The sequence below is a fragment of the Sceloporus occidentalis genome, unplaced genomic scaffold (assembly GCF_023333645.1).
Source record: "Sceloporus occidentalis isolate IW3139 unplaced genomic scaffold, rSceOcc1.0.p SCAF_2, whole genome shotgun sequence".
Lineage (NCBI taxonomy): Eukaryota > Metazoa > Chordata > Lepidosauria > Squamata > Phrynosomatidae > Sceloporus > Sceloporus occidentalis.
Window position 1 is genome coordinate 244,764,016 of NW_028316982.1, and position 9,877 is coordinate 244,773,892.

General features: G+C 47.7%; 1 protein-coding gene across 1 annotated transcript; it reads right to left on the reverse strand.

Moving 5' to 3' along the window:
* Window positions 1-2,044: 2,044 nt before the first annotated feature.
* Window positions 2,045-6,449, reverse strand: LOC149319909 (GS homeobox 1-like). Its single transcript, XM_089508204.1, has 2 exons — window positions 6,005-6,449; window positions 2,045-2,454 (listed from the first exon to the last, which is right to left on the reverse strand). Exons 1-2 carry the CDS (start codon window positions 6,447-6,449, stop codon window positions 2,045-2,047), a joined length of 855 nt encoding a protein of 284 aa, XP_089364330.1.
* Between the last annotated feature and the right edge of the window lie 3,428 nt (window positions 6,450-9,877).

Here is a 9,877-nt window from a genome sequence, read left to right on the forward strand (position 1 = left end):
CTGGACAAGTCACACTCTCTCAGCCTCAGGAGAAGGAGATGGCAAAGCCCCTCTGAGCAAATCTTGCCACGAAAACCCCCATGATAAGGTCGGAAACGACTTGAAGGCACACAGCAGCAGCAAACTTGAGGATTAGGTAGCTATATATCTGCCTTGAAAGGAAGAGGTTTTCTGAACAAGATCCTCCGCTGTAAGTCAGAAACGACTTGAAAGCACACACCATCACAAATATTTATGACACACCTACTATTATGAGAAAATAAATCGATATTTTCTCCCCAAATGGATGCGTATTTTTCAAGGCTTCCTCCATTTCATAAGGAGCCAGCTTTATTTGCCTCTCTGTATGCTTTGCTCAGAGGAAAACAGCCAGGCGAAGCTTGTGTTGGAAAGCCTATATAGTACCTGCAAATAGATCATATTCTGAATGTTGGCCGAGAAAACACATCATGTTGGCCTGTCTTTAAATACAATGCATCCTGATATGGATCAGACACCAGGGAGAACCAGACCGAAAAGAAAGGCTTTCAGATCCCATGAATTTCACTAGGGAAGAGTTTTCTTTCCCAGTGAAAATAGCTGAGGCTTTGTAAAACAGCAGCAAGCACAGTAACAAAACTATCATGAGGATGATGATGATGATGATGATGATGATGATGATGATGATAATGATGATGATGATGATGATGATGATGATAGGATGAGCATTCAAACTTTGAGCATCACTCAGTCAAAACTAAACCAGTCCAGGAGCATTGCTTTCAACGGGAGACTTAAAACTTTCCCTTTGAAACTGTAAGAAGAAGAAATTTCCATTGGAAATCAACCAGGATCAATAGAGTTTGGATATCGAAGGGACTGATAATGAGAAAAGGGGGGGAAGGAAGAGTGGGCGGAAAAAACAACCTTTATTTTGTTTTTGTTGAAATGTATGTACATGAATAAATAAATAAATATCTCCGAGGATTACAGCAACCGCGAGAGTCACATCCAACTATACAGCCGAAGAAGTTGAATCAGCCAATACTGAATTTTTTATACAGATATATTAAAAAAAAGGTCGAAGCCACATTTTTACGTGGACCTTCCCCATTCATCAAAAAGCTGGTGGCTGGCAGGACCTACATTTTCCTCCCGGGAAGGACGTTGGATGAAGGGAAAGTCTGAAGGCAGCCAAGCAAAATGTATCCCCAGACGCTAACAAAGAGGATCCAGGGTGCCTTCCTCCCCAAGAGAGAAGGACCTGAGCCCCTTCATTCGCTGAGGAGAGTTCATTTCAACCCACTCCGTCGCAGAGTGAGGGGGCATGAGCTAGTTCTTATGGGGAGGGTAACATTTTATACTCTTTCACCCTGACAGTTTTGGAACGTTTGGGATGGAGGTTTATTTACAAAGAGGCTGCATCCGCACTGCAGAAATGATCCGTTTTGGCACCGCTTTGACTGCGGTGGCTCCGTGCTATGGAATTCTGGGAACGGTAGTTCGCTGTGGCACCAGAGGTTCCACTGCCATGGCTCCATGCTATGGAAATCTGGCAGCAGAGAATTGTACCATTCTGGGAAATGCAGTAGCTCGTTGTGGCACCGTTTTGGCACCACTTTGATTGCCATGGCTCCCTGCTATGGAATTCTGGGAATTGCAGTTCGCTGTGGCACCAGAGGTTCCACTTCCGTGCTGTGGACTCCATGCTGTGGACTCCTGGCACCAGAGAACTGTACAATGCTGGAGACTGTAATTCGTTCTGGCATCACTGTGATTGCCATGGCTTCATGCTGTGGAATTCTGGGAACTGTACTTCATCGTGGCACTAGAGATCTGTACAATTCTGAGAGCCGTAGTTCTGCCAGGGTTCCATGCTATGGATTTCTGTGGCACAACGAACTGCGAGGCCCAGAATTCCACAGCATGGAGCCAGGGCAGCCAAAGCGGTGCCGAAACGGATCATTTCCGCAGTGCGGATGCAGCCAGAGTCCAGGATTCGAGGAGCGGCCAAGCTTAGAGTCTCTTGTCCATCATTAACAGGGGAAGGAGAGGGTCCCCCCTTTTAGGGGGTGAGGGCCAGGTCTCTCTCCTCTTTGCCGTAGGAAGAAGGCGAAGCGGGGGAGTCCTCATCCTCTTCGGAGCATTTGGAAGAAGCAGCAGCAACAGCGGCGGCGGAGGCGACGAAGGAGGCGCATTTGCAGCTGTGGGCCCCCGAGGGCCCCAGGCCGAGGCCCCCCCGGTGAGCGCCGCCCCCTCCGCCCCCCTTGCCTTCCTTCTTATGCTTGACGCGCCGGTTCTGGAACCAGATCTTGACCTGCTTCTCGGAGAGGTTCAGGTAGGTGGCGATCTCGATGCGCCTCAGCCGCGACAGGTACATGTTGGAGGCGAACTCCCGCTCCAGCTCCAAGAGCTGCGTGCTGGTGAAGGCCGTCCGCATCCGCTTGCTGCTGGGCAGCTGGCCTGAAGGGCTCTCTGCAAGGAGGCCAAAAGGAGAAGGGTCAGGACGCGGGAAGAGCAAGGACACGAGGACACAAGGCCACAAGGCAAAGCCTCAGGGCAGGACAGAAAGCAAAATGCAAAGCCTCAGGTGTCCAAAACACACTGCAGAAATAATCCAATCTGAGACTGCTTTCACAGCCCTGGCTCAGTGCTACAGGATCCTGGCAACTGTAGTAACCTACCACTTTCCATCATTTCCTAACACCCAGAATGCCCTAGCAATGAGTCAGGTCTCAAACTGGATTATTTCTGCAGTGTGCTTGGGACCAAGGTCTCTCTGCCCTGCTCCCTGTTGCAATTCCAAAATGATCCATCCAGACTCTGGAAAGTTTTCAAGGTTAGGATTAGTCCCTTTTCTAGTGTTGCTGTTGTTGTGTGCCTTCACGTCCTTTCGACTCATGGCAACCCTAAAATGAATTTATCATGGGGTTTTCTTGGCAAGGTTTCTTCAGAGGAGGTTTGCCATTCCCTTCCTCGGAGGCTGAGAGAGTGTGACTTGGACAAGGCCACCCAGTGGGTTTTCATGGCTGAGTTGGGGATCCAAACCTGGTCTCCAGAGTTGTAGTCCAACACTACAGCTCCCAGAATCCTCAAGCATCATGGGGATTCTGGTATCTGTAGTCCTCCCCCTTCCTAAGGAACATTTCCAAGCTCTATTACAATCTGAGCCCCAGCAAACTCGGTCCACTTTGGAACAAAGTCAGGGGGTTCATCACAACGGAGGTTGCTTCCAAGTTCCAAGCAGAGCTGGGACAAGTTACATCTCCCAGAATCCCCTGCCAGCATGCTCCCCATCCCAAAGGGATTGTATCCCCCAGAAATTGTAGTTACACCTCAGTCGCAAACTCTCAGGAAGGGATGTGCCTTGCAGTTCGAAGCCGACGCCTGATAAAGCGAAGTGAAATCGAGGTTACATCAATTCAGGGTGCTATAAAGGAAGGGAAGGGTGGACTGAAAGGACCCTCCTGTGCTTTGTAGGAGGTCAGTGGATGGGACAGGGGTGAATATCCCCTTCCAAACATACATACATTCCTGGACAGGTATTTCCCCACCTGCTGCTGGTGACACCTGAGCCTGGCTCCTGACAGTCTTCCTTCTCAGTCAGGATGCTTTTAGGATCGCAGTCCTAATTTCAGGCTTTCCTTGCTGGAGGTGGTTCCCAAACTTTGGTCCTCCAGGTGTTTTGGATTCCACTTCCCAGAAGCCTCAGCCAGCTTGGGCAACAGTATGGAATTCTGTGAGCCGAGGTCCAAAACATCTGGAGGTCCAAAGTTTGGGAACCACTGCCTTACAATGTCGGGTCCGAAGATGACACCTCCCTCGGGCCGACTCAAGAGTCCCAGTTGCCCTCTCATGATGCAAGTGGGTTTGTGTATAAGTTGTTGTGGGTTTTGCGGGCTGTGGGGCCATGTGCTAGAAGAACATAGCCCCAAAAACCCACAAAAAAACTATGGATGCCGGCCATGAAAGTCTTCGATTTCACGTGGGTTTGAGTAGTGCTTCCTCCTCCCGCTGTCTCATCAAATCAAAGCTCGGAAAAGTTACTTTCCGCCGGATTACATTCCCAGATTCCCATCCAACCACCCACCCAGCCATGCTGGAATTTATAATCCGCCAAAACTAAGCGGTCCCGATCCTAAAAATGTATCCCTGACCCGATTTTTAGGGACCTTGCTCCCAAACTCATTCCTGACAGGAAACCTGGTCCGTGGCAGGAAACATTTATTTCCTTACGCCACTTGTACCCCAGGAATTGTAGTAGTCCTGATGATTAAAATGTCTCTCCAGCCCCTTGTTGCCAAATCCGTTTCTGGCAGGAAATATTGATTTGGATGCCACTTGTATCCAAAGTCAGGTGAGGTCCGACTGTCCTTCTATTCCTCCCTTCCTCGCCCGGATCGCGCCTTCCCCCAGGTTCTTTTTCCTAAGAATAATAATAATAATAATAATAATAATAATAATAGTGAAGTCGAAGGCTTTCATGGCCAGCATCCATAGATTTTTGTGGGTTTTTCAGGCTATGAGGCCATGTTCTTGAAGAGTTTATTCCTGACGTTTCGCCAGCTTCTGTGGGCGAAACGTCAGGAATAAACTCTCCCAGAACATGGCCACATAGCCCGAAAAACCCACAAAAGCTTATTATTATTATTATTATTATTATTATTATTATATCCTGCCCTTTCCTCAAAGCTGGGACTCAGAGCAGCTTACAATTTTTTTTTTAAAAAAAGTACAATTAAACATTTAATTAAACACTTAATTAAGAGCCAGCATAGCCTCCCGGTTTGAGTGCTGAACTATAACTCTGGAGGACCAGCTCAGCTATGAAACCCACTGGGTGCCCTTGGCCAAGTCACACTCTCTCAGCCTCAGGGGAAGGCAATGGCACACTTACTATGAAAAAAAATCTTACCCAGAAAATGCCTCAGGGTCTCCATTAATTGGAAACAACCTGAAGGCACACATCAACAACAACCATTTAATTAAGCACAATTCAACACAGTATGTAGAGAGCTCTTATCGCACCTTTGAGACTCACTGAAAGAACGAAATTCAAAGATATAGCCCAGTTAGTCTCTAGAATCAGTATATAAAGAGCTCTTGCACCTCCTTTGAGACTCACTGAAAGAAAGACATTGGCAGCATGATCTTTCCTAGACTGAAGTCTCCTTCCTCAGATGCATTTCTTTCCACTGCCTTTGCTCACCAACGACCATTAAAACTGTGCCACTTCATTTCCATACACAAAAGGATGCTGAATTTGAATTGACTCTTCACACATTAATTGCATATATAGGTCTGTCCCTGGGCTTTCCACTCCACCAAATGCACCTGAGGAAGTAGACTTCAGTCTAGGAAAGCTCATGCTGCCAACTTCTTCCTTTCAGTGAGTCTCAAAGGTGCTACAAGATCTGTCCAGGTACTATTTCTACAGACTGACAGGGCTCTGTCTTTGAATTCTTACTTTCAGTGAGTCTCAAAAGTGCTCCACATACTCCTTCTACAGATTCGGGGATCTCTCCTTGAATTCTTCCTTTGGTGACTTTGAAAAGTGCTGCAAGATCTCCCCACATACACAGCGTTTCTGCAGAGTGACAGGGCTCTAGCTTTGAATTCTTCCTTTCGGTGACTCGAAGGTGCTCCAAGATCTCTCTCCATAAACTAATCCTGCAGACTAACAGGGCTCTAACTTTAAGCCCTTCTTTTCCGCGAGTCTCAAGACCGCTTTGCCTACTATTTCTAGAGACTAGCGGGGCTCGAGCTTGGAATTCTTTCTTTTGCTGAGTCTTCAAAGTGCTGCCAGTCGCCTCTCCACATATTTTGTCTACAGACTAACAGGGCTCTAACTTTAAGCCCTTCCTTTCCGGGAGTCGCAAGACCGCTTTGCGTCCTATTCCTACAGACTAACGGGGCTATATTTTGGGATTCGCTGAGCCTCAGAGGTGCCCTCCATGCTCTTCCTCCGGACCGAGAGGGCTCTAGCTTTGGATCCCGACCCTGCTCCCCGGAGGGACTCACTCACCGAGGGCGAGGCAGTGGAAGTGCCGGGGGTCGGGCTGCAGGGGGTAGGCGGAGGCCGGGAAGAGGCCGGGCGGCGCGGGGGCTGCGGCGGGGCTGCCTGCGTGGCTCTGCCGGGGGACCGAAGGGCAGAACTGGGAGGCGAAGGGCGGGAAGGCGGCGGCGGCGGCGGCGGCCTTGAGCAGCGGAGGAGGCGGCGGAGGAGGAGGCTGGAGCGGCGAGGAGGCGGCGGCCAGGCAGAGCGGGCAGAGGCAGAGCAAGCCGGCCTTGCGCCCGGCCCCGGGACAAGCCCCTGCCGAGAGGCCATGGAGCGGGTGCGAGGGGTGGACGGCGAAGGGGAAGAGCGGCGGCGGAGGAGGGTGATGATGATGATGAGGGGGGCTGCCCGGGGCCCCCTTCTTCTCCCCAGGGCGCACCAAGGAGTCCACCAAGAAGGAGGAGCGCGGCATCCCGCCCCAGCAGCACTCCGGCCCTTCAGGCGCTGACCAGCCCAGAGGTGCTGAAAGACCCGCCGCCGGACCTTAAGTAGCCCCTCGCCCCCCCAGGACACGCCCCTCCGCAACCCCTCCGCCTTGGACCTGCCCCCTCCCCCTCCTCCAGGGAACCATCCGCCTCAGGACCAAACACGCCCCCATCTCCCCCAAAAGAGACCCTCCCCGCCCCTCCCTCCCGCCCCTCGACCCCCCAAAGCCCCCGCCCGCCTTCAGCAGGGTCTTCCCCCTCCTTAGCCCTCACTTTCCTCATCGTCATCATCATCTTATTCATCTGAATAAGCTTCAGCTTCTATTCTGCTGCTCAGGCTTTCCTTATTATTATTATTTATTATTATTATGTTCATTTGTAGAAGCTGAAGCTTGTTTACTGCTCCTCGTTCCTTACTACTTCTTCTTCTTCTTAATATATTTATTTGTATAAGCTTAAGCTTCTCTTCTGCTGCTCATTCTTTCCTCCTCCTCCTCCTCCTTATTGTATTCATTTGTATAAGCTGAAGCTTGTTTTCGGCTCCTTCTTCTTCTTCTTCTTCTTCTTCTTCTTCTTCTTCTTCTTCTTCTTCTTCTTCTTCTTCTTCTTCTTACATTTATTTGTATAAACTTAAGCATCTATTCTGCTGCTCATTATTTTCTTCTTCTTTTTCTTCATCTTATGTTCATTTGTAGAAGGTGAACTTGTTTTCTGCTCCTCATTCTTTACTTATTAGTATTATTTATTTGTATAAGCTTAAGTTTGTATTCTGCTCCTCATTCTTTTCTCATCATCATTATTATTTATATTCATTTGTATAAGCTGAAGCTTCTTTTCTGCTGCTCATTATTTCTTTATTATTATTATTAATTCTACTTATTTGTATAAGCTTAAGCTTTTTTATGTTGCTCATTATTTCCTCCTCATTCATCATCATCATCATCATCATCATCATCATCATCATCATATTATTATTATTATATTTATTTCTATAAGCTTAAGCTTTTTGTGCTGATTATTATTATTATTATTCATAATAATAATTAGATTTATTTGTATAAGCTTAAGTATGTTTAGCCTGGAGAAGAGACGGTTCAGAGATGATGCGATAGCCCTGCTTCAATATTTGAAGGGATGTCATACTGAGGCAGAAACAAGCTTGTTTTCTGCTGCTCCAGAAGAGGAAGCTACAGGAAAAGAGATTCCACCTCAGTAAGGGCTGTTCGACACTGGAACACACTTCCTCGGAGTGTAGTGGAGTCTCCTTCCTTGCAGGTCTTCAGACAGAGGCTGGATGGCCATCTGTCGAGGATGCTTTGATTGTGAGTTCCTGCATGGCATTTTCTTGGCAAAATTTGCTCAAGAGAGTTGTCACCTAAGACTGAGAGCATGTGACTTGCCCAAGGTGGGCTTCATGGCTGAGTTGGGAATCCACCTGGTCTCCAGAATTGTAGTCAAACACTACAGTGCCCAAAATCCTCAGGCACCATGGGAAAACCAGTGGGTTTCATGGCAGAGCTGGGAATTGAATCCTTTGGTTTCCAGAGTCATAGTTGAACACCTGATAAACAGCAGCTAAAAAGAAAATCAACTCACCTGAGATGTGGTGTTGGAGAAGAGCTCAGCCTACTTCCTCAGATGCACGTGTGTGTGTGTGTGTGTGTGTGTGTGTGTGTGTATTATTAACATTTATTTATAGAGCACTTTAAAGTTTGCATCAGAGGAAGTAGACTGTAGTCTATGAAAGCTCAGGCTGCCAACTTCTTTCTTTCAGTGAGTCTCAAAGGTGCTCCAAGATCTCTCTGCATACTGACTCTACAGACTAACACGGCTATATCTTTGACTTCTACTACTTTGGCAATCTGAGGCAGCTTTTTCCAGGCATCTCCCAGGGACATGGAGTGCAATCTGAGATGCCCATATCTGAGAGCAAGTCCCATGGAAGTCAATGCTTAGGTAGGTATAGGATTGCATCATGAAAGTACTTCTCACCACTAAATATTTCCCTGCTTTCAGCTGCTCCCTCTCTTTCTTCTTCTCCCTGGAGTTCTTGGCATTCTCTTGTCTCATGGAAATGTCTTCTGATATTTGGCTTGAATTCCTTCCTCAGAAGCAATGAGATGCGGCATATATCCCATCTATTTGGGAAGGTCAGAATTCAGAGGGATCTTGTAGCAGGTTTGAGACTTGCTGAAAGAAAGAAGCTGGTAGCATGAGCTTTCCTAGACTTAAGCCTCCTTCCTCAGATGCTTGCAAGCCTAGGAAATCTTGGTGATCCAGTTGTGGCAGATCATTTCAGGGGGGCTTAGTCCTCGAGCTCCTTCTTTGGGGGGGGTGTTACAATCCTTCCTGCCCCCTTGTTCTGGGTGGGGTTCATGCACACAGGCAAATCTAGGGAGAGCCAAGTTTCATCCATTTAGCTTTTTAAACAATGAACCCCACCCAACATCACACATTTTTTAAAAAGATAGACAGAGAAAGAAGAGAGAGACTGAGAGAGAGAGAGAGAGAGAGAGAGAGATAGGATGAGTTTTTGATGGGAAAGAGTTGATTTTTTGTTGTGTTATTGCTGTTGCCTTCAAGTCATTTGTGACTTATAGGTGGACCTATCCCAAGGTTTTCTTGTCTGAAGGTCTTCAGAGGAGCTTTGCCACTGCCTTTCTCAAGACGAAGGATTGTGGTCCAAAGCACACTGCAGAAATAATCCAGTTTGAGACCGCTTTAAATGCCCTGGCTCAATGTTAAGGAATCCGGGGAACTGTAGTTTTGTGAGACATGGAGCCTTCTCTGTCAAAGAGCTCTGGTGCCACAATAGACTACAATTCCCAGGCTTCCCTAACATTGAGCCAGGGCAGATAAAGCGGTCTCAAACTGGATTATTTCTGCAGTGTGGTGTGGACCTGTGGCTCAGCCAAGGTCATCCCAGGGGGGATTTCAATGGTTGGAGCCCAATGGTTCATCCTAGTCCAACGAGGCTCAAACCACAACACACTTATTCAAGTTTGCCTGATGAAGAAACCAGTGTGACTTTGAAAGCTTGCAACATGTAATTGTGCATTTTTGGTTGGTCCGATAAAGGTATCGTTGTTTGGATGTTATAGGGTTTGCTCTATGGCCAACACAGCTACCCCTAGACGTTTTAAAGGGGAATAGTTACACAGGTGTATCACCCTCTGGTTCAAAGAAATGGCCCTCCACCTGCATCCAGTGTTCACTAAAGAACAACAGAATTCAACTGTTGTATTCTCTGGCGTTTGGTGTGATGGCTGTTTCTAAAGGGGGAGAAGGCAGAAGAGGGAGAGACGACATTGTAAGCTGCAGCAAACATTGTAAGGTTTTTGTGTGTGTTGAGTGCCTTCAAGTCGTTTCTGCGTTTTGGAGACCCTAAGGAGATCGTGGGTTTTTCTTGGTAAGA